This window comes from Ascaphus truei, chromosome 4 (assembly GCF_040206685.1).
Source record: "Ascaphus truei isolate aAscTru1 chromosome 4, aAscTru1.hap1, whole genome shotgun sequence".
Taxonomy (NCBI): domain Eukaryota; kingdom Metazoa; phylum Chordata; class Amphibia; order Anura; family Ascaphidae; genus Ascaphus; species Ascaphus truei.
This window is the reverse complement of record NC_134486.1, coordinates 409,126,847-409,151,562: the sequence shown is the minus strand read 5'-3', so window position 1 is coordinate 409,151,562 and position 24,716 is coordinate 409,126,847. Positions and strand designations below refer to the sequence as shown.

The 24,716-nt window shown below is 46.5% G+C and overlaps 1 protein-coding gene across 1 annotated transcript; it reads left to right on the top strand.

Moving 5' to 3' along the window:
- Window positions 1–593: 593 nt before the first annotated feature.
- On the top strand, window positions 594–23,595 carry LOC142493949 (periodic tryptophan protein 2 homolog). The gene is made up of 8 exons (XM_075598734.1): window positions 594–735; window positions 8,882–9,124; window positions 11,683–11,863; window positions 12,160–12,266; window positions 14,824–14,970; window positions 16,172–16,252; window positions 19,947–20,159; window positions 23,003–23,595. The coding sequence occupies exons 2-8, from the start codon at window positions 8,900–8,902 to the stop codon at window positions 23,120–23,122; spliced, it is 1,074 nt and encodes a 357-aa protein (XP_075454849.1). The 5' UTR covers window positions 594–735; window positions 8,882–8,899; the 3' UTR covers window positions 23,123–23,595.
- The last annotated feature ends 1,121 nt before the right edge of the window (window positions 23,596–24,716 follow it).

Here is a 24,716-nt window from a genome sequence, read left to right as displayed (position 1 = left end):
GAACCTGGCTCAGCTGTTAGTATCATTGCTGTTAGTTACTTGTTTTGCATTCAAACTTTTTTTTTTTAGACCAAACGCCTTTAAATGTCTCTTATGCTAACATATGCAAATTAATTAGACTGCCCCAGCCACAAAGAGAGCCGCCCTTATACTCTAACATCTGTGCTGTGCTGATAGGGTGCCGGTGCCGGTGCCGGTGCCGCCGCCGCCGCCGCCGCCGCCGCCGCCGCTCCGCCATGTCTCCTCTTTCCTCACAGTGCCGGCCGCTTCCCGCGCTCTGCTTATTATATGTGTTTACGGCGCCGTCTCCATGGAAACAAACGGCCATCGAATTCACTCGTGAGACGTCAACATACGCAGCTATTGGTGGGTGGGTGGGCGGGCGGGCGATTGCGCGCGCCGTCTCCAATATATTATGTCGCGCTCCATCTCGAGTTGGAGGTGTGGCTTGTGTACTTTTTGTGGGCGGTGCCTAATGCCCGGAATAGTAGCACTAGGGAAGGGGGTGGGCCCTACTGTGTGAGTGTGTAGTTGGAGTGCGGCAGCTAATACATAACATCTTGAGTGGCAAGGGGGCGGGGCGAGCACGCTGGGGGGGGGGGGAGTGGAGAGCTCTCGCTTGACGTCATCAGTCGTTCATCAGACTCCGGAGGAGACGGGCAGCTCTCCCTCCGCAAAGCAACGCCCTCCGCACAGCGCCGCCTCCCTTCCCCTGTCACCCACCCCGCCGGGCCGGTACGGAGGGGACCCTGAAAAGCGGCTTAGTAATAGGGAGGAGGGAGGCTTCTTTACTTGCATCTTTATTAAACCTCTTTGTTACCTTCCTCTGGCTAAAAGAAGGGGGTCGAGTCCCATTATATTAATACAAGTATTTGAAAAATGCCCTTTTTTTTAATGTAAACATTTTTTTACATCCTAACAGCATGTTTTTCTCCGATACCCTGAAGCGGTGTTGCGTTTTAGAAATATATTAATGTTAAAAGATTTTTTTTATTATCTATTTTTTATTGGACACCTCAGGTTGCACTTATACTGCCGGTGACGCGACCGATGACGTCACCCGTCGCCATAGCGATAGTTGCAATTGAAGTTTAGGTGACGTCGCTGGCTACAAGGCCAGTGACGTCAGAAAGGGGGAGGACGGAGAAGCTGTCTGATTGGCCACAAGGGGAGACCGTCGCCGGAAACAATCAAATAACCGTGACTGCCAGACTGCTGTCGCGCCGTCGCGTGCACTATAAGCGACGGCGACAATGCATTTGTTTTTGACGCGATGTCGTTGTCCCTAACGCAGGCTTAGGCTAAGGCCCCGCTCCCTCAGTCAGCGCGCCCGCACTGCACACAGGCAGCGCGCTGACAGGCTATTGACCGCTACCTGCGGTCTGTAGGGAGCGGCTGCCGGGGGGGGCGTTGTTGGAGCGGAGGGACCCGCTACTCTCCCCCTCCCTCCACATGCCCTCTGCTGCTCCCGTAAATCCCGCTACTCTCCCCCTCCCTCCACATGCCCTCTGCTGCTCCCGTAAATCCCCCCCCACCCCCTGCAGATGGCTGCAGCGGAGCTCAGATTCAGGGAGCGGGAGATACAAATGTTCTGCCTCTAGCTGGGCGCACCTCCCTCCTCCCGAGCCGGCCAAAAGTTAACCACAAAAAACCCAAGACACACACACAGCTTCCCTCCCTGCTCCCCTCCACTCACTCACACACACACACACACACAGCTTCCCTCCCTGCTCCCCTCACACACACACACAGCTTCCCTCCCTGCTCCCCTCCACTCACTCACACACACACAGCTTCCCTCCCTGCTCCCCTCCACTCACTCACACACACACAGCTTCCCTCCCTGCTCCCCTCCACTCACACACACACACACACACAGCTTCCCTCCCTGCTCCCCTCCACTCACACACACACACAGCTTCCCTCCCTGCTCCCCTCCACTCACTCACACACACACAGCTTCCCTCCCTGCTCCCCTCCACTCACTCACACACACACAGCTTCCCTCCCTGCTCCCCTCCACTCACACACACACACAGCTTCCCTCCCTGCTCCCCTCCACTCACACACACACACAGCTTCCCTCCCTGCTCCCCTCCACTCACACACACACACAGCTTCCCTCCCTGCTCCCCTCCACTCACACACACACACAGCTTCCCTCCCTGCTCCCCTCCACTCACACACACACAGCTTCCCTCCCTGCTCCCCTCCACTCACACACACACACACAGCTTCCCTCCCTGCTCCCCTCCACTCACACACACACACACACAGCTTCCCTCCCTGCTCCCCTCCACTCACACACACACACAGCTTCCCTCCCTGCTCCCCTCCCTGCTCCCCTCCACTCACACACACAGGCAAATACACACGGGGGGGTGGATCGGACCAGAGGGGGGAAATCGGAACGGGGGGGGGCTGGGGATCGAAGCAGAGGGGGAACACGGATTGGTTCCCTTGCGTGTCACGTGACGCGACACTCTCCGAAACTACAAGCTCCTTGTAGCTCCGGCTGGCTGACGCGTCACAGCACGCAGTCAGCCACGCCGGAAGGAGCCAGTGGGGACCTCCAGAACGGAGGCAAGCAGCTGGTGGCCCGTGGCCGCGCGCGCCGCCGGCTGCAGAAGGACCAAGGCCTTATATATGTCTGCCATTGGTAATATTAATGTAGGGGGTAAATCAGCATCCTTACCTCATGAAACACAGGGTTATTTAGCTGAGAATCGCTATCCCCTTTTTGAACTACAATATCATTAAGATTACGCCCTGACTATGATATTATTAATAATAATAATAACAACAACCATTATTATTAGACATTGCACTCGCGATCCATGTCTCCTTGACACCTTGTTTTTGTTAAATGAATTAAACTGGATTTATTAGTATCTCTTGGCCGCGGTTATAGTGGCGCCGCCGGAACAAACTAAAGAAGAGCAATAAACGCGCACATAGAGCGCGTGACCAAGTGCGCGTTTTTTTTTTAAATTTGGCCGCGTCACGTGGCCGTTAAGCCAATGAGGGTGAACCGCTCAGGTGACGTCACGGCCGCCTCCCGATCGCTCCGGCCTGCAGTGCATGTTTCGCGCGCGGGTGACGTCACGCACTCGGTCAGGCGCGCCGCAACTGTAATGGCGGCCTTATTGCCACGAGGCAGCCTCCTCTCCAGAAATGCTCAGACATTACTCGGTAATATGAATATGTTAGTACTTCCTATTGCTCCTTTTCATCTTTTCCTCTCTGTTTGGCTTCTATAGCAACCCCGGGCCGCCTATCCCAGGGACTTTAGGGCTGTGGTGGGATTCTGCCGGTTCGAATTTCCCAAGTTCGCCGAACGGGTGCTTATTTGTCTTGCCTTCGTTGGCGGGCATCAGGCGGCGTCTAACGGCATCTCCCTGCATCTATTCACCCTGACAAGTCTCTCAATGTGGCCGCGCGGCGTCAAGTGGAGCCGCGTTGCCAGGCCAACGGGAACGCCACGTGCCGTGCGCGCATCATGTGACGTCCGTTGCAACGAGACGCTATGTGGCGGCGTCCGGTGTCCTGGCAAAGCGGCGCCATGTGACGCCGCGCGGCCATTTAGAGAGGCTTTGCAGGGATATAGATGACGGGAGATGCTGTTAGACGCCCCCTGCCGCCCAGGTACAAAACGGTTGTTAAAATGTTTTAATCCCACCACTGCTTTAGGGCTTAGTATCTCAGGAAAGATCCCGGAAACTGGGTTAAGTAGATTTTTTTTTAGACTTGCAGGTTCAACGCTTACAAAAAATAAATGTACGAATTATGACGTTTTTTAACCTAATTTTGGCTAATAAAGTGTAATGTATGTTTATTAAGGGCTAATAAGTTAACCCGTTCATTGCCAGCAATGTGCGGCGGGGGTCCCCCTGTAAACCAAGGGGTTAAATCCACCTGACAGATGCCTTTAGAAAAAGACCGGTAAGAATTATTTTAAGGAGTTTTGAACATGTTACTCTGCACCTGCAGATATGGGCTGCCGTGTGCTACATGTTCCTGTGCTATTTGAACATGTTACTCTGCACCTGCAGATATGGGCTGCCGTGTGCTACATGTTCCTGTGTTATTTGAACATGTTACTCTGCACCTGCAGATATGGGCTGCCGTGTGCTACATGTTCCTGTGTTATTTGAACATGTTACTCTGCACCTGCAGATATGGGCTGCCGTGTGCTACATGTTCCTGTGTTATTTGAACATGTTACTCTGCACCTGCAGATATGGGCTGCCGTGTGCTACATGTTCCTGTGGTATTTGAACATGTTACTCTGCACCTGCAGATATGGGCTGCCGTGTGCTACATGTTCCTGTGGTATTTGAACATGTTACTCTGCACCTGCAGATATGGGCTGCCGTGTGCTACATGTTCCTGTGTTATTTGAACATGTTACTCTGCACCTGCAGATATAGGCTGCCGTGTGCTACATGTTCCTGTGTTATTTGAACATGTTACTCTGCACCTGCAGATATAGGCTGCCGTGTGCTACATGTTCCTGTGTTATTTGAACATGTTACTCTGCACCTGCAGATATGGGCTGCCGTGTGCTACATGTACCTGTGTTATTTGAACATGTTACTCTGCACCTGCAGATATGGGCTGCCGTGTGCTACATGTTCCTGTGGTATTTGAACATGTTACTCTGCACCTGCAGATATGGGCTGCCGTGTGCTACATGTTCCTGTGTTTTTTGAACATGTTACTCTGCACCTGCAGATATGGGCTGCCGTGTGCTACATGTTCCTGTGGTATTTGAACATGTTACTCTGCACCTGCAGATATGGGCTGCCGTGTGCTACATGTTCCTGTGTTATTTGAACATGTTACTCTGCACCTGCAGATATAGGCTGCCGTGTGCTACTTGTACCTGTGTTATTTGAACATGTTACTCTGCACCTGCAGATATAGGCTGCCGTGTGCTACATGTTCCTGTGTTATTTGAACATGTTACTCTGCACCTGCAGATATGGGCTGCCGTGTGCTACATGTTCCTGTGGTATTTGAACATGTTACTCTGCACCTGCAGATATGGGCTGCCGTGTGCTACATGTTCCTGTGTTATTTGAACATGTTACTCTGCACCTGCAGATATGGGCTGCCGTGTGCTACATGTTCCTGTGTTATTTGAACATGTTACTCTGCACCTGCAGATATAGGCTGCCGTGTGCTACATGTTCCTGTGTTATTTGAACATGTTACTCTGCACCTGCAGATATGGGCTGCCGTGTGCTACCCTGTGTTATTTGAACATGTTACTCTGCACCTGCAGATATAGGCTGCCGTGTGCTACATGTTCCTGTGTTATTTGAACATGTTACTCTGCACCTGCAGATATAGGCTGCCGTGTGCTACATGTTCCTGTGTTATTTGAACATGTTACTCTGCACCTGCAGATATAGGCTGCCGTGTGCTACATGTTCCTGTGTTATTTGAACATGTTACTCTGCACCTGCAGATATGGGCTGCCGTGTGCTACATGTTCCTGTGTTATTTGAACATGTTACTCTGCACCTGCAGATATGGGCTGCCGTGTGCTACATGTTCCTGTGTTATTTGAACATGTTACTCTGCACCTGCAGATATAGGCTGCCGTGTGCTACATGTTCCTGTGTTATTTGAACATGTTACTCTGCACCTGCAGATATAGGCTGCCGTGTGCTACATGTTCCTGTGTTATTTGAACATGTTACTCTGCACCTGCAGATATGGGCTGCCGTGTGCTACATGTTCCTGTGTTATTTGAACATGTTACTCTGCACCTGCAGATATGGGCTGCCGTGTGCTACATGGTGTGCTACATGTTCCTGTGTTATTTGAACATGTTACTCTGCACCTGCAGATATAGGCTGCCGTGTGCTACATGTTCCTGTGTTATTTGAACATGTTACTCTGCACCTGCAGATATGGGCTGCCGTGTGCTACATGTTCCTGTGTTATTTGAACATGTTACTCTGCACCTGCAGATATAGGCTGCCGTGTGCTACATGTTCCTGTGTTATTTGAACATGTTACTCTGCACCTGCAGATATGGGCTGCCGTGTGCTACATGTTCCTGTGTTATTTGAACATGTTACTCTGCACCTGCAGATATAGGCTGCCGTGTGCTACTGCACTGACACACTTTATTCGAGCAAATACCCGGTATGTACCTGGCAGATACCTGGAATGCGCCGCTCCTCACCTCTGACAAGCCCCGTTGCATTTGCCTTCCCAGCCTGGGTTCATGCCTGGCTGACGGGCGGCTGATCTGTTAAATGATAATGATTAGGATTTAATAGGCTGCAATGCTTCGCGTGTCTACCAGATGGCATAAATTCATGAATTGTAATGCAGTATATATATATATACTGTGCAGTATTGCAGCCAGCGGAAATAAAATGCTTCAATCCCTGCTTGGAAAATACCTCAATGCACTCGGGCAGAAAACAGTCACAAACCTCAATACACCCGGGTATACTCGAATTCGTGGGACTAGCCAAGCTCGAATAAAGTGTGTCGCCAGTGTACATGTTCCTGTGTTATTTGAACATGTTACTCTGCACCTGCAGATATGGGCTGCCGTGTGCTACATGTTCCTGTGTTATTTGAACATGTTACTCTGCACCTGCAGATATGGGCTGCCGTGTGCTACATGTTCCTGTGTTATTTGAACATGTTACTCTGCACCTGCAGATATGGGCTGCCGTGTGCTACATGTTCCTGTGTTATTTGAACATGTTACTCTGCACCTGCAGATATAGGCTGCCGTTTGCTACATGTTCCTGTGTTTTTTGCTTTTTCGACATTTTGCTTCTTTTTTCCGAGGCTCAGATCCGCTCCGTTATCGACTTCCCGAGGCGTTAACGTTTTGTTAAGTGCTCACTAACACAGTGTTACATGCTGCCGGGGAGAGATACCGTCAAACGCACCTTTAAACAGGAGAGGCAAAAAGGAACACACCTGAGATATGTTTTAACCCTTTCAGTGCAACATGATGTAGTAGCTACGTCCCCTTCGACTGAGCCTCCGAGTGATCCACCTGTGCTGAAGCATGGATATATCCTTAAAACCTGACCTGTTGATGGCCCGATAGGATTAGTTAGCCGCTCCTGCTGTAGCACGTCGAATCCATCAATCTCGCCCCGAACCTTTTCTGTCTCCGCTTTAACATCCCGTTGTGTTGCACTGTAATAATGTGCCTGTCCCTATACTGTATGTCCGTCCCACGTTATTCTACTCTCTGTAACTTGCATACCCTGCAGTGCTCCTGGTTTATAGCAGCACTGGGGGGTGTTACACGTTGACCGATGTGACACCTCCGCGTCCCGCACGCTCTCCTTGTTGTTCAGGATCTCAGCCAGTTGCTGGATTTGCGACTGGATCTCTCTTTTTGTTCCTCCCCCGTCACCGGGTCTGTTACATACCAGGTCATTGTTTTCGCCCTGTCTTTGTGCTGGACTCCCGTTCAGCTGCAGCACTAACCTGTTTATCATCGCTGCTTGTTGCCCTGGATATGAACAATAACAAACTCCCTGCAGTGACTGCTGCTTCCTCTGTCCTCAATGAGATAGGCTGCATGTTCTTTTATTAATAATAATAATAATAATAATAATAATATATGTAGCAGTCTGCATTTAGATTCTTTTTTTCTTCTCTTATGACATGATCTACTTTTAACTATTAGCTAGCAAAACTCCGTCATAAGAAACAACCAATATTTTTAACTACGTAGATAAAAAATAAAAATCCAAGGAGAGTTTTTTGGAAGTGCTGAATCCCGGAGAAAAAGAAGGTAAGAATGGGAACATACAATACATTGATAATAGGTGACATTCACAGCATGTTTTTTTGTTTGTTTTGTCCCAAAAGTAGCAGCCCACACTGATTTTGCGATTATTTTGTGTGCTTTAAGGCTACGGTCATGGTGGCGGCGTCGCTGCGTGCATGTGCGCTCACGTTCGGGACTCTTCTATGCTTCTCTATTGAAGGTAGCATCGTACTGGCGGCGATGTAACGCGTCAACGCTGCTGCAGTACGGTGAGACAAGTCAATTTGTCTTTCCAGGCTGCAGTCACGTGGTTCAGCCAATGAGGGCGAACCAGCTTCGTGACACGTCCGTGATGCGTTCGCCACGCCCCCAATCGCCTCCCCAATCTCCTGCAGCCAACTGCACAGATCGCTGGGGCTGTTGGCGTGCACTTGGTGGGGCGAGCCCGATCAGTTAGTATAAGCTCAGCCTAAGGCTACGTCCACAGTGCAGGATACGATGCGTGCTACTGTATGAGGCTTGCGCCGAAACAAACACTAGGACTACAATGTATTAGTGTGTAGTGCGCGCATGTACGTGCTACGGGGAGATCGGCGCTTCGCACTACAAACAGGTTTGTATTTCCTGCGCGACGGCCGGGTCACGAGTGGTTCGCCCAACGAGGTTGAACCAGCTCCGTGACGTCACGGCCGCGCCCCCCGACACGCCTCCCTGTTACCCCTGCCTGCAGAACAGGATATATCTCCTGCTGCAGGCGTACGCTGTGCCGAGGAGTGCGGAAACTATCGGATGCAGCCTAAGGCATCTCTTCTTATCCTTTACTGCGCTGTTTTTATTTGGAAAATGTGATGTTCCGTCAGGAGATATAAGTGGTTTTAATATCGTGTCTGCGAGGTTAAAATGGAGATCTCCACACAGGCTTCTGGGAGGGATTGCCATTTTAACCAGTTTGCTGTCTTTTGCAATGCGTTGTGGGCTTCTGGCAGTGAAAGGGTTTGCAGGGGTTTGTGGTTTGTGGTTGTACTGGGTGTGTCAGTCACACTTCTCTCTCACTGAAGTGGGTCCTTTGCACCTAAAGTATCAGCCTTAACTAATGAGTGGTTTGTTTGTCCTTAGCGGTCGTTCCAGGCTAGCATGTCTCGGCGGCATCTGGAAGAAGCCTTCACTATTGCCAAGGACTTGGAACGCTCAGGGGAGCATGTAGATGAGAAATCAGATGAAGGCCAGAACGGGAGATTCTCGGAGCTCTACGTACGACACCATGTCCCTCTCAGCAAGGACATTCACAGCATCTACAGCCTACATTTCAACTCCACCGGGACGAAGTTGGCTGTTGGCTTTGGAAATGGATCCATCCAGGTAACGGGGGAATTTTATTTAGATTGATCGGGGACCCGACTCCTTTTTTTTCTAGTATATAGAAAGACAAATATTTTGCTGCACTGTTACGTGTACTGAGTCTTCAAATCCAACTCGGTGGTAAAGCTGAGAAGAAAAAGAACGCCGTTGGTACAGGTGCGCCGACGAGTATTCTAAAACTTGCCTTAAACTTGCCTTGGAAAATCTGGGGCTATCACCAACAAGATCCAGGTACATGCTGGGTACATGCTGGGTACATGCTGGGTACATGCTGAGTACATGTTGCAACATTTCAGTGACATTTCTGCAGAGACGAATGGCCCATCGGATTAACACAGCAGGGGTCCCTGGCAGTCCCATTCAGTTTGAATGGGACTGCCAGGGACCCCCGCTGTTAATCCGATGGGCCATTAGTCTGTCTGCAGAAATGTCACTGAAATGTTGCGGCATGTACCCAGCATGTACCCAGCATGTACCTGGGTCTTGTTGGTGATAGCCCCAGATTTGTTTTAGAATACTAGTCGGCACTACAGTATAAACCAGGGGTTTTCAGGATATCCCAGCTTTGCACTGGTGGCTCAATCAGTCCCTGCTTCAGCACAGGTGGCTCAATCAGTCCCTGCTTCAACACAGGTGGTTCAGTCTTCGATTGAGCCACCTACGAGGAAGCTGGGATATCCTGAAAACTTGACCTGATATGGTGGGGTCTCAGGACTGGAGTAGAGGACCCCTGGTATACACTGTTGCTGTATCTGTAATATGTATTTAATAGAGCACCCATTGACTTATTTATTTACCAGAACACTCATTTTTTAGATCACATGGAGATATACTGGGGAAGTAATCTAATTGTGTTTGGGGAGGTCCTTCTCTCTCTCTTCACTCTTCTCTCTTGTGTCTCGTCTCTCTTTTGCTTCTCTCCTGAAAAATTGTTTGATGGAATAGTGTTGCAAATGTCCCCCCCCAGTGGGAGATACACAGTCTCTGCTACCTGTGTGTGGTGCGATACCTGTTGGGACCAGGAGAGCTGCGTTGGATCTGCGATGTAATGGAGATCAGGGCAGGCTTAGGTTCTTCTGTTGTTCGTCTCACTGGTGTTAGCGCCTCCAGCCGTAGTTGGTTTCAGGGTGTCCAGAAGTCAGCCCCCTCTATTGCATACTTCTCCCTCCTTCCCAAGGACTGATTCCTTGACAGGAGTGATAAAAAGGGTCTTTATTGTATGGCAGGCATCCACTACAGATCTCCTTACAGCGATGCAGAGTCTCAGAGGTCCTAGACCTCTGGATAGTGATGGCCCCTGGTCTTACAGGGCCTCTGTGGCTGAATCTGATGTTCCCTCAGTCCAAAGACTGAGGGTGAGCACGCTCATCCCGCCATGGGAGAGACTCATAGCTCTCTGCTTCCTCTCTCCTCCAGAGCAGGAACAGGACTAAACTAAATCTGTCACTCCCTCCTAGGAGGAACAAGAAGGGACGGGCTCATGGTCTATACCTTTACCAGTTAGGCTTACACAGATTCACCACCTTACTTCTATCACTCATAGGAGGAGCATGAGGGGGGTCAACAAGCCCACAGATTAACCCCTTACAGCCTGCAGCTAGCAGGACTTGCATAACAGGTTGGGGAAAGATAGGCAGAAAAGACATACCCTGTTACATACATCTAGCCAGAGTTAATCTGTTTTACATTTTAATCTGCACTATGCCCCAACCTTTCTTTTTCTAAGATTTTAGAGCGTATTTAGGATCTTTTATCAGGAGCCATGGGGTTAATGGCACAATTTGTCTGAGATGGTCTTTATTTGAAGCACCTTTTCCTCCTGTTAGGGTAGAGTAAGGTGAAGAATGACGCTCAATATCAGTGTGTACACAGAATAGGATTGAAGAAATTAATGGAAAATAGGAACATTATAATGAATCCATAAGGTCATATATATAATAAGATATGAAGTTAAGGGGGGGCAAAATAAAAGACCTATCGGTCAGTCAGCCAGACTACCGCAGATATGGTCCAAAAGCACACCCCTCTTAACATATGAACTTCCCCAATACAGGGTCATAGGTAATAATATAAGGGCTATTGCCCATTACCTGCCCATGGGGGTATCTTGAAGTCCAGAAATCATCTTAAGAAGTAGTTCCACTGCGTGCGTCCCGATGAGTAGAAACAGCAATTGAAGAGTAGAGCAAAAGAGCACTGCTGATGTCTTGATAAAGTCCCACGGGATGAAACGCGTTGGTGCGTGGGCTGTGTTCATGTCCCTGTGAGCTTATGAAATAAATACCCTCAGTTTTACTTCTGGAGTTTTGCCCGTGATTTTTTCTACAGGAATTTTCCTTCGGGATATCCTTGTCAGCAGTGCCCTTTTGCTCTACTCTTCAATTGCTCCTCCTATTAGGGTGCCTGGCACAGTTTCACTGCTGTGACAATACTGAGGCATTCATTTTTGTGTTAACACACCTCTCCATGAATAGGAGGCATCATCTTTAAATAGAAGACGGGCTTCCCAAAAATGTCTTCATTTACCCCAGGACGCGGTTTTTTTTTTTGTATTTCAGATTGTAAATGTAGAAGAGGGTAGTCTTGATGTCACCATAGTTTCTGGACACCGTACCAGCCAGCCGATCACTGCAGTGCGCTATCACCCCAAGAGCAATAACCTGCTTTTAGCTGCTGGAGCAGATGGAATGATCTTTATTTATGACATTAAGTCAGAGTTGAATGTTGTCTCGCTAACAGGTATGGCTTGGTTTATCGTATGAGCTACACACAAACATTGAAGCAGCAATACAACCCCTCCTAAAGGGATTCATGACTACCATTACTTTTTTTTTTTTTACCACGTTGTTGAACGTTACTCATCCCCAGATGTACAGAGTTTCTTAATGTACCTGTAAAACACAATTCATCATCTGGACATACAATTTGGATTACGAGAAAATGTATAATATGCTGACGTTACCCTTTTTTTGGTGTTTTTCGTCATGTTGCTCAAAGTCAACCGTTTGGGACACGTTTCTCTTGCATTATTTCAGAACAGGAGAATGAAATCAATGCTTTGGATTTTTGCCAGGATGGGAGTGTTTTTGCCACCGCCGGGAAGGATAGACACATCCGCCTATATGATAGCAACACCAACAAGGTAATAAGCAGAGCCGGCCCGTCCATTAGGCAAACATAGGCAGTCGCCTAGGGTGCAACGGTCCTAGGGGCACATTAATAATAATTGCACAGGAGACCAGGCATTTACACCTTTTTACCAGGATCATTCATTGAGCAAAACAGGTAAGTGAAATAAATGGTAAATTTATTCGCAGAAATAGGCATACACACAGTGGAACACAAACTACAGACGAAAAGCACACTTACTGGGGGTCTGCGGTAGAAAACTAGACTGTTCTAGGTGCAGGGAACTCTAAATAAGAGTTTTCTCCTGACCGGGACATAGCCCGAAATCCTCTGATTCCCAGATCGGCGTGAAGTTCCACACTTCACCACTCCCTTCTCTTTAGAGAACTTGGACTCTTTCTTGACCAGGTGTTAGTACCAAACTCCTGGAACTAAAATCGTCCTGCGTTCCCAGCCGCGACCGCTACGTTAAATTCTCAGAACTTGGCCGCCAAAAGTCAGGACTTAGAAACTTATCCGGTGTTGATTTTTCCGTTTGAGAAGTTGGCCGCAAAAAGTGGGACTATTTTCCGAGCAGACTTTTCTGAAGCTGGTGCTCTACTATTCGCGCAAGAGCACTTTTGAAAAGCCCGCCCACACTTCTGGAGCTGTAAATCTCAACGTTCATTGGCTTAGGGGTTTCTTATAGTATTTTGGAGTTCAGTCACAAAATACTACAGCCAATCAGAGCGTGGGAACTTTCTCAGTAGCCAATAAGAGCAAAGCCGTCTGGAAAGCAGGGTTAGCGTGGAATCTGAATCTGCCAATGGACATGCGCGAGTTTGCCACCTAAGTCCCTTACTATTCAGATGCTACCTGCTGGGTCAGGCTCCTCCCAGGTCTGGTAGGACAAGTGGCAGCCAGGACGACTGTCATTGATCCCAGGATGTGGGTTCTTGAGCCCTTCCCTGCTACCCAAATGTCTTTCACACTTCAGGCATCCTCTGGTGGCTTTCTCTCCGATGTTCAGCAGACTTACTGGCACCAACTTGGTAGTCCTGGTAGCCGGTCTGAACATTGGTTCCGAAAGTCCCAGCTCAGATATAGTGCGCAACAGTACATTATAATATTAAACACAGTGTTAATAAAATATACTTTTAATACATCCTAAGTGTCTGGGTATGGGGAATAGAATAGAAAGATGCACTTTTAATTCTATCAGCCCTTATTCCCCACACACTATCTGAGAGACTTGGGCTGGACTGTAAGTGTTCCCTCACAACCTTATACTTATGGTTGGAGTGTCCATGAACCCCAATACAGGTTCTGGGCTACCTGGGCATTAACTGGGTATCCACCTTAACCTTGGGACCCCTCATAGTTACAGGGACACTTTACATCCCTTTGCCCCATTTACCTTTCTGGACTATGCTGAAGCAGGGAACCCTAGTGGTGAGTCGCGCTAGCGTTTTCAAGGGGAGCTATTGCCGAAAAAATGTGCCTACTTGTATCCGAGAATTAGGCATGATTCCCATACAACTCCGGACCCCAATTACCTAGGCACATGCTGACAATAATTTCTCCGCAAACCCCCCGAACCCCAGGCCCTAGCAATCCCTGCTTGCTGGCATCCCTGGAAAGGGAAAAAAACATACATTCTTTATTAACGCATATTACAGGTTATGCATTTACAGTTACTGGGCTCAAGAGCTGACACTCCTGAACCTTTTATATACGGATCAGAGGTAACCATTCATGGGCTTGACCTTTATTGAGAGTCTGGTTACCCCCTACCGTCACACACCCAATAGCTACGTCCAGCTGCGGCACCCTTGGGCACTTGCCTGTGTCTACCGCCTGTGTCTGCCGCCTTGCTTCTCCTTCAGAATCCAGCATCAAATGATGCCGCGGACGTCACCCATGTGACATCGCATGGCGTCTTGTTACCATGGTAATGCGAAGCCATGACGTGATTTGACATCGCAACTTCACGGTTGCCATGGCAACCAGACGTCGTGTGACATTAGGTTGTGACGTACGCGGCATCATTTGACGCTTGATTTTGAAGGAGAAGCAGGGGCGGCAGGATGAAGGGCGGCCGGCACAGGTAAGATAGAATACAACTGGAACGCACATTTTACGTTTTGCCTAGGGCGCATGAAACCCTTGCGCCCGCCCTGGTAATAAGCACACTCAGTACTAAATCTGGGCTTCTCATCACTGGGGGAAGGCCAGTCGTCCCCATAAACCTTTAACCTCCACCTGTGCTCTTGCTTGTCAGTGACAATAGATTAGTGCAGAGGGCTTCTTGTTTCAACGTGCAGTGTTTTTTAAAATGTATTTTTCACCCACAAACACAGACTTGTGTGCATATACTGTATGAGGAAAGCTAAGTAAGTATGGTCCTTCTCTACACAATTATTAACTCTGAATGGTGCAGAACAAGGAATGATAGTGTTTTCAGACTTGGTTTTTCATGAACTGTAGACAACATGCAAATCCTTCCAGCATACACTGTTACGGGTTCTTCATCTTAATCTGGGATTATAAAACCTTTCTTTCTATTGACACATCACCTTTTTCCGTGACAGGTTTTAAATATCTTGGAAGCGCCAGATTTCCTGCTAGATAACGATCTTACTCTTACCAGCGGTCACAGTTGCAGAATCTTTGCCTTGAAGTTTCACCCCTCGGAGTATCACATTTTTCTGACCGGAGGCTGGGATGATTCCATTAAGGTGCGTGCCAAAGATTGACCGTGTTTTGATTATCTTCGTAGAAATGAATGCAGTTAAAGTACACACCAACTGTTGTTTCGTCAGAGGGCAGTTTCATCAGGGTGCTGGCCCCCAATACAGAATGAATGTCATCTTCGGATCTGTATACATGTGGGAACAAGTCGGAGCTTTCACTCCTCTGGAAATGCACCACCCCAGTGTAGCCTCGTCTTTGCAGCTGGCATTTCATTTAACTTCGCAGCCTATAGTTTAGGGCTCCGTAGTTGTCTCAAACTCTGCTGCATATCATGATATCAGTACCAAGCCCTTTATCAACCTTGAGGTGACATTGTGGTAGTTATAAATAGTTATATTAATTTTACTAGTCTGATGTTGTCAAACACCGTCAAAATTGAAAGAAAAATAAGTTAGCATGATTTCAATTAATTCTATTTTCAAGTAGTATACGGTCATTTTAAAGCAGGTGATCGGGAATTACTTAAATCAGCAAGTTTGGAGAAAAGTGCACCAAGGAAATTATGTTTTTATATATAGGATGTTGAGATGTCAGCTATAACTTTTGTGACTTTTGTAATAGGGTAAATGTGGCTTCTTAGAAGGTAGTTTCTAATTGTGTGGTCTGATTTTTCAGTTCACGGACTGTGCGGTAAGAACATAAATTCAATTGTGTAACATAATTATATTGGCTGCCGCTTTCAGTGTGAACCTTACTAACCCCTTCACTGCCAGAGGGGAGGCAAAGTGAGGCAACAAAAGGAGAAATTAATATTATTTATTGGCTTTAGTTGTTCAAGTACTGTATGATGAACAGACTGTGTGTGTGTGTGTGTGTGTGTGTGTGTGTGTGTGTGTGTGTGTGTGTGTGTGTGTGTGTGTGTGTGTGTGTGTGTGTTTGGTTGAAAATGTAGAGAGTAGTATGAATAGGAGTGATTTCAACTTTTTTTTAAAAATCTTTTTGAACTCTACTTCTTTCTTCCAATATTTTAATCTCGTTTTAAAAGATATGACATTTTCATAATATCACAGAATGTGTGTAACATACAATTGTTCTTTGGCTGGGTTATTTTTTTTATAACCGTACGCTGATTGGTAGATATGTTATGAGTGCCAACATATCCAATGTCACACTTTTTCCTTGGAAAAGTTGAAATGGACACGATCCGAAAAATTCTGAAACGCTGAAGTTTTTTTTCTTTTTAAGATATGGGACAAGCGAATGTCAAAAGAAGCAAGAAGAGTGATAATTGGTCCTCATGTATGTGGCCCTGGCATCGATATTGAGGTACTGGAAATAAAGTGATCATTATTTGTGTGGGTACTATCATTAAAGAGGGTATTCATAACATGATTCCATGAATAGTTTCCATAGCTTTATTACAGTGAACTGAATGCAGTGGTTGGGAATAATGGGAGGATACATGACATGAAATCAGAAAGTCATGTTCATGGGGTGAGGAGTTTCTTACTGCTCACTCCTTACGGAGGAGTCTCTATGTACATGTACATGTATAGCCTCTTACTGATTCCTTCTGGAGAAAGTTGATCTAATGCATAGAGAGCAGCCACTTACCTGCAAAGCTGATGGTGCTCAAGTGCCGAGTCCGGCCGCTACTGGGCATGTGCGCCAGACTCCGGCCGCCACTGCGTATGTGCGGCGAGTCCGGCCGCCACTGCGTATGTGCGCCGAGTCCGGCCGCCACTGCGTATGTGCGCCGAGTTCGGCCGCCACTGCGTATGGGCGCCGAGTCCGGTCGCCACTGCGTATGTGCGCCAGACTCTGGCCGCCACTGCGTATTTGCGCCGAGTCCGGCCGCCACTGCGTATGTGTGCCGAGTCCGGCCGCCACTGCGTATGTGCGCCGAGTCTGGCCGCCACTGCGCATGTGCGGCGAGACCCGGCAGTGTTTTTTTGCACAACGGCAACACGCGACAGGTGTGAGCGACGGCGCCCGCTTATTAGTATTGTGACGTCGCTCGTGTTACGGGTTTTCATTACAAAATCAAGGATTTTTCCCCATGAAAACCCTGGAGGCGCCAGCAAAGAATTTCACTTCAAAAATGGAACCAGGAACATGCATCATATCCCCATAACACAGACATCCTTCGAGCTCTTACAGTTCCTCACACACACATCGGAGCTTGATTTAGCATTAACTGCAATACAAATCAATGGCAGTTACGGTCAGATCCAGCTTAGTGAATCCTGACGTTTTATATTTTTTATGCCACCCCCATCCTTCATTCTTCCTACACTTACTGTAGCTCTAATTAAACAGATTACATGCCAGGCACTTCATAATTACTCCTATCCATTCCTATATTTAGAATGAACTACTACTGAACAGTCACTGCACGTGTCTACCAGCAAGGAAAACTCTGCTTCCACTCAATAGTTAAAACATTTGAACATAAAGGTCACAGCTTTGTCTCTTCTGCAAGACCATTTTTGAGTTGGGGAACTGTTCTGGTCGCTGCATTATCTCATTGGTGGCTAGCTTGGTGCTACGTAATAAATGGTCAGTAAACCTTTCTCATGATTCTGAACCATTTATAGCAAAAACAGCTCTGTCAGTTGCAGGTGTGTAATAAGATCGTCTTATTGTCTACATTACTCTCCATGTAGCCAAAGATTACACATTTACAGATTAAGAATATGCTCTTTAAGGGGCCACCTTATAATCAGTGCTAGTCTCTGATAACGGAAGGGGTTAAATGAAGTACCTTATTGGGGAAAACAAGCTCACATGTCTAGAACATCTAGAACCTACAGTATGTCCATGTGTTAAGTTGCATCATTTGTTTCGTGATTGGTCAAGTACTGTAGAATACACTGGCTCTCTTTAAGATGGCTACTTAAGAGAGATGACGTGTACAGTATACAGACACACAACAAGTAGGCAATAGTCACACTCGGCCTGAGGGGGAAGGGAGAGTTTGGTTGTTTGTTCAAGCTAAGATTTGCCAACACAGAACAGAACCTAAAGGGAAATCGGCTCTTCTTGACAGCCAGGGAAGGTTCTTGTGAGCAACTGAGAACATGCCCATAATCATAAGCCCAATACAACAAAACAATGGGCGGCGCTCTAACACACTCTCATAACCTCCCAGTGAAAAATATAGGTGCTATTATAGTGAACTAAATAAACAAGTGTAAATGTGACTTATATCTACAACACTAAAATAGTGCAAAGAGTGTTTCCAAAAAAATATAATAAGAGGTAGATGCCTCCACTCAAACCCTTAAAAAGACTGTTCCAAGCGAGAATCATAATCATAAGACCAGCAGAAATTGTTGTGGAAGGTACTGTAGATGTTTGGAAAGTAACAACAGTTAACATAAAGCACTGGAACACTGGCAGTATTGCATGTACAGTACCAGAGGATAAGCTCAGGTTTCTTACACCTCTAAAACAAGTCAAAATGACCTTTTCAACAAAACACTGAGAACTTAGTAGCCAACACAGGATAACAGTCTGTTCTGGAGAGCCTGGAAATGGAACTAGAAGTTAAAGAGTTCACCGGAATCCTCACAGCACACAGCCTGCAAAACCAACCAAGGAAACTATATGGTTCACCCAAGGAAGTTGAGAAAGGAAACCGAACATCAAGCCAGAGGATCACCAGTCAACAACGTCCTACTAAAGAGAATTGTCTGGTTAAACCCAGACTGCAGATAACCGGTTCCATGTTTGATAGGACTGATTTATTTCCAGATTAAAACTTGAGTACTGCACTCCGGGTTACTACTGTGTTTTGTGTTCCGAGTATGTACTTTTAGTGTATGCAATTGTAAGCTAAAGTTAAGTTTTTCTATATGAATTTTACTAACCAAATATGCTGTCTTAAGAGTAAAAAAGTAAGAAACTAAAAAAGGTAATGTTTGTGACCTTAGACCAGGGATCGGCAACCTGCGTCTCCCGAGCCGCATGCAGCTCTTTCCGCATCTACTTGCGGCTCTCCTCCGTCCACAGGTTGCCGCTCCACAACTGCTGCCTCTCTCCCTCACTGTTCTGCCGGTGGCTGCAGGGGGGGCACAGCCGGCGCTGGAGTTGTGCCTCTTGTTGCCACTGGCGCTAGGGTCTCCCCAGCTGCTGGCCTGCCTCTCTCCTGTACTGTCCCACATCGGGCTCTCTCATGCCGGTGCGTATCAGAAGCACGCGGCGTACACGCCAAACTCACAGAGAGTCATGCGTGGGACAGTGCAGGAGAGGCAGCAGCGTCGGAGGGAGTGTGTGTGTGTGTATTTAGGGGGGTTAGTGTGTGTGTGTATTTTGGGGGGGTAGTGTGTGTGAGTATTTGGGGGGATATTAGGTTTAAGCATGAGTGTAATCATATAAGTGCCTTCTTATTTATTTCAGTCCAAATACTGCCAGTACGTCTTACCCTGTAACCATGTGAAGGACCTACATAGCTAATACATTTTTTCGCACTACAAAATAATGTTAGTTTCATGATTTGTCAATAAACCAGTGATACCTTGATTAGGTACAGTACTCCGACTAATTGAACATTTTACATTGCTGGATGTCTGTACCAGTGTTTCATTAAGTGCTATTTACATGCGCAAGAGTTATTATTGAAGGCTGAAATGTATCTTGTTGTTTTCTTTCCTTCAGCTTGTTTAGCTGTGATGTCTAAGTGTATAAATGTTATTTAATTCGTTGCCTCAGGATCCTTACTGTGCTAAACAGAAATGTTTGCAGACTCTGAGCTTTCCTTACTCTTTCTCCTCTGCAAATATATTAAATTGTATAAGCACAACGATTACAAAGCAAAAATGCCAATACAATGAAGTTATTATGCACCTCCAACTTCTAGGTGAATTGAGTGGGGACACAATTTAAAGCACGGTGGGATATGAGCGATGTTGTGAAATGTTGACGGTGTCAAATAGAGTAAGAACACCCACACAAGTTAGGAAATGGTATATACATTTTCCAAGACTGGTTCCAATATCACATTTCTCTGTATTTGCAGGACAACAGGGTCCTAACAGGGTCGTGGGTTGCACGGAAATCTCTCCAGCTCTGGGATCTTCGGTCCTCCCAGCTCTTGCAGGATGTGCCATTCCCGGCAACCGCAATCCAGGGAGAGTTCCTCTATGCAGCACGGTTCTGCAGTGGGAACGTTGTCATTGCTGGAGGCAGTGGGACCTGTAGAGCTTCTGCTGTTGATTTGCAGACACAAGAGGTAAGTATTTCAAAGCAATGAATCTTCTACTTCCAGCTCGAAAAAGAGTAGCAGAATAAACCTGATCACTGTGTTGTGGCTCGCTTAGTGAAAATAAAGTGTTTTATATTTATGCCAAGGGGGCTTATTCTACAGATGTTGCAAGACTCGCTGTACCGGGCGCCGCTTTCAAAGCAGCAAAAGTCTGCGGCGCCGGAGACTGTGTTTGCTAGATTGTGCGGCGGGGTGTCCATGCTTCCGAATGGGACCCCACATAGCGTTAATACTCCAGCGGTGGTTGGTTGGCTGCAGCCCCGGAGACAGTAAGGTTAGCTGCGTACATCTGTATATCCACCGAAAGATCGAGCTCTTCTTCGGACGAAATTCCCAATTGGAGTCAAGGGGGAATTTCGACTGAAAGTGGCCAGATCAACCACTTCAACTGATTTAGAATAAGCCCCTTAGTGTTAGTAAAACGCAGTGTGGTCTCCGCATGGTTCAGTGATGTGAAGCCACTAAGGCTACGATTACACCAGATGTCGCTGGGCAGCAGCGCAATCCGGTGCTGTCATCCTCGCGCTGCCGCAGAGCGGCGTCTGAACAATCAGGCAATATTAGAGAACAGCTCTGGGTCTGTGCACAGAGAAAATGCACGTTATCACTTAGTCCAGTAATAAATCCAATAATTTATATCACTTTCCTCATCAACACAGGCAATAATCCAATAATGACTTGCTAGCAGATGTAGTCAAATAATACTCCTATAATGGGGAGGTATAGGGAAATACAACATAGGTTGGCCACACTGCTCAAAATAAATGAACAGTGGGACCCCAGCTAGTAATCCCAAGCATGATAACACTCCCCTGGAGCTAGACTAGATAACATCCACGGAAGAAAAATAATAAAGCGTACTCACACTTGGCAATGTTGTCAGAAGTCCTGTGTTTAGCGTGCAGCTGCAAGATAGACACGGAAGGCTGTATCCCGGGAGGAGGCGTGCAGGCAGTGCCCTGCTGTGAGGTGCATATAGAAAAAAGATGTGACGGTGGCTGGATCAAGTGCAATAAAAATAAGCTTCTTTATAGAGGAACAAGACAAACAGGGTGCACATGACGCTTTAGAGGTACTCTAACATGTTTCGGGCTCCCAGTCCTTGTCACATCTTTTTTCTATATGCACCTCACAGCAGTGCAGTGCCTGCACGTCCCCTCCAGGGATACACCCTTCGGCATCTGAACAAGTAGAGAAGAGGAGACAGGGAGGCATGGTGGAGGCGTGGCAGTGAGCAGTACGCCCTCATTGGCTGCGCCGCTTACGTGATGCGGCCGTCGCCTGCCAAAAACAAATCCTCATGTCTCCTCTCCAGGCTGCCGCCCTGCAGTTCCAGGAGTTATGTTTACTTTAATTGAATTTCAGCAATTTGTTTTGGAGCTGCGCAGCGTCGCACCACGTGCCGCCGGCTGCCTTTTTGGGTATAATCACGGCATTAGAAGAAGAATGCCCAAAATAGGCATTTCTGTCTGAAAACGTCCTAGGTGAACTTTTGGAGACTTAGTCGAATCCTGGATATGTGGAAACCTAATTCTCTATGAGATTTTTTTTTTTATTATCAGAATACCTAAACTGCACCTCGTTTAAAATGTCACCAGCAACCTCTACAGCAGGGGCGGGCAACTCCGGTTCTCAAGGACCGCCAACAGGTCTGGCTTTTAGGATATCCCTGCTTCAGCACAGGTGACTCCTTCAATGACTGTGAGTTAGTCAACTTCTGAAGCAGGAATATCCTTAAAACCTGACCTGTTGGTGGCCCTTGCGGACTGGAGTTGGCCGTCCCTGCTCTACAGTTTTTTATATTTGTACGAGCACACATGGCTCTGAATTTGCTTACATACTTAATATATTGTAAATATATTTATTTATAGTGATCAAATCCACTTCATATTAAAAAAAAACTAGATGTCTGCGGTGCACTGTCTGTGTGAGAAACACCAGGTTACAGAGGAATGTACAATAAAAGTGCAAAGCAATATAGCGTCAAATGAACCTTCACAAGCCCACTAACCGTTGTACACACCAGAATACTCCCTCCCCGGAAAGTAAACCTCTTCAATTTATCTTTTCACTTGCAATTGCGTTTAATTATTTAAGCATAAAGTCCGGTGTATGGTTAAGGTGCAATAGGCCCCTCAAGCCCATACGGTCTGAGGCTGGGAAGCCCCTGATGAAATGCTCGCATGTTATCCTTAAATAAAGGGTCATTACAAGAAAACGATGAGTGAAGATGTTTATTCCCTCTTTGGTAGAGCGCTCCAGTTACCTACTACCAATTGTGGGCAATGTCTGGGAACCCAAAGCCAATTATTACACTTTCTGTCTTTGTTTTCCAAAGTATTTTGTTTGAAAGAAAAAATGTTATAGCCCTCCTCCTAATCGGACACGTTCTAAGAGAAATATTGTTAGTTGACCTGTCGCCCAGCCTTCCTTGTGTTTATCACTAAATTACAAATCCTGTTACAACCGGTTGTCTTTTAATAATCGGCATTAATGTTCTTAAGTATAGTTTACCATACGCTTTATGTAAACTTAAAGGTTGGAAGAAATGTATGGGTTATTGTTTGTCATAAAAAGATATTCATAAGTTCTTGTTGGTGTCTCATTTTTAATAAGTGCATTGTGAACCCTACTGAAATGAAGCAACATTGCTAAATGAGACACTAGGGTTATTTCATGAAACTGCAATAGAGCCTGGCTCGTCACTACCGCAGTTTAAGGAATACCCCTCTTATGTCTCCACTATGATCATGAAGTAGGCACTTCTGTAAGGGGTCACCTTCATCCTGTATGCTTTGTCCTCTTCACAGGTTATTGGGGAGGTTTCACTGGCTAACAAACCTGTGCAGGTCGTGGATGTGGCAAGCGACGGGCGTGTCGTCGCAGTGGCTGGAGTCGGAGGAAACCTTCACATTGCAGAGTTATGCTAACGTGCCATGAAAACAACGTTCAAATCTGTTCAAGCATAGAAAACGTGTAGGTGTCCGGCCTCGACATCCTGGATAAAGCTTTTCACACCCGCCTAGTTTCTTTTAAGATAGGTCTGCGGTTCAGTGGAGTCTTCTATCTGTCCTTGAACACCACCCAGACCATCAGGTTTCCTGAATCGTATTGCTGTTGTTTTTTTTATATTGTAGAATATGTTTAACATTTAGAATACTTTGTCATCTGACAAATGTTGATGGGGGAAGAGCTTCCAAAAAAATGCATTGGACTGAGCAACATTGGCATCAATGAAACCCACTGCAGAAAATCAATTCTTTTTCTCCAATGGAAATGTATTCTGAAGCCTAGATTGTATCCATCTGTTTGTAGTGTCCCGAGTATCATCTGATCAGCAGGAACAGATTTCTGTCTGTGCAATGACAAAAGCAGTGAACTGAATTAAACACCTGCAAATGTTTGTGGTTACTCCTTACAGCATTTAATAGATGGAATCGTAACATAAACAATCTCCCTTGTACTGCTTTTATGTAAAAGTTGCGGGCTTATGAAATGAGAGGGAACAGTTAAGCAAGTGTTCAACATAACCCGTGAGGAGGGAAGTGCAAAAACTAGCACACAGCCCAAGAGACGATGCTGTTGTCTAAATTCAACTTGCTGTCTAGTTGTCTCCCCCTGTTGGAGAAGTGTTGAGCTCCATTCTTGTATGGAGAAGCAGCATCAAATTGTGTTGAATAGGGGCTGCCATGTCGTCTCTAAGATTGTGCTCTTTTTTTTATATAAGTACCATTTATATTACGTCAAGTGTATAAAAAAAAATCCAGGCATTATTTAAATCCTTGCTCTATGATTGGTCAAAATTCCGGGTATTAAGTAATAATCCCCCAAGATCAGCATTACTGGCCAATAATGCCCTTTTTACTATTATAGGCTAATTTTCTTAATATAGATACTTTTGTGTAGTTATATTAATTTTTATAAACGTGCTACATTTTCTTTTTTGCTTTTACTGTTCTTGTTTATTAAAATAAACTTGTAAATACACTCAAGCCTCTCTCTCTCTCTCTCTCTCTCTCTCTCTCTCTCTCTCTCTCTCTCTCTCTCTCTCTCTCTCTCTCTCTCTCTCTCTCTCTCTCTCTCTCTCTCTCTCTCTCTCTCTCTCTCTCTCTCTCTCTCTCTCTCTCTCTCTCCACACACACACACTGCAGCCCCCCCCCCCTCTATACACACACTCGCAGGCCCCCTCTATACACATATACACAATCATACACTTTGCAGCCCCCGCAATACACACTGCAGCCTCCAAAAATACACACAAACACAGTCTGCAACACCCCTCAATACACACACACACTAACACTCCTATCTCCTCACTCTCCTGTGCAGAGCTCTCTGCAGCGAAGGGAGGAGTCGGTGCCTGGCTGCTGCCTTCTGTCCCATCACCTCCCTGTCTGAAAGCTGTTTTCTCTTTGTGTGTATGAGAACTCAAAGCTAATTGCCTGAAAAAACTTGTCAAGGTGCCAAAAAATTCCAGGTCATTACTGGTTGGATAATGCCCAGAATTTTAACCAATCAGAGAGC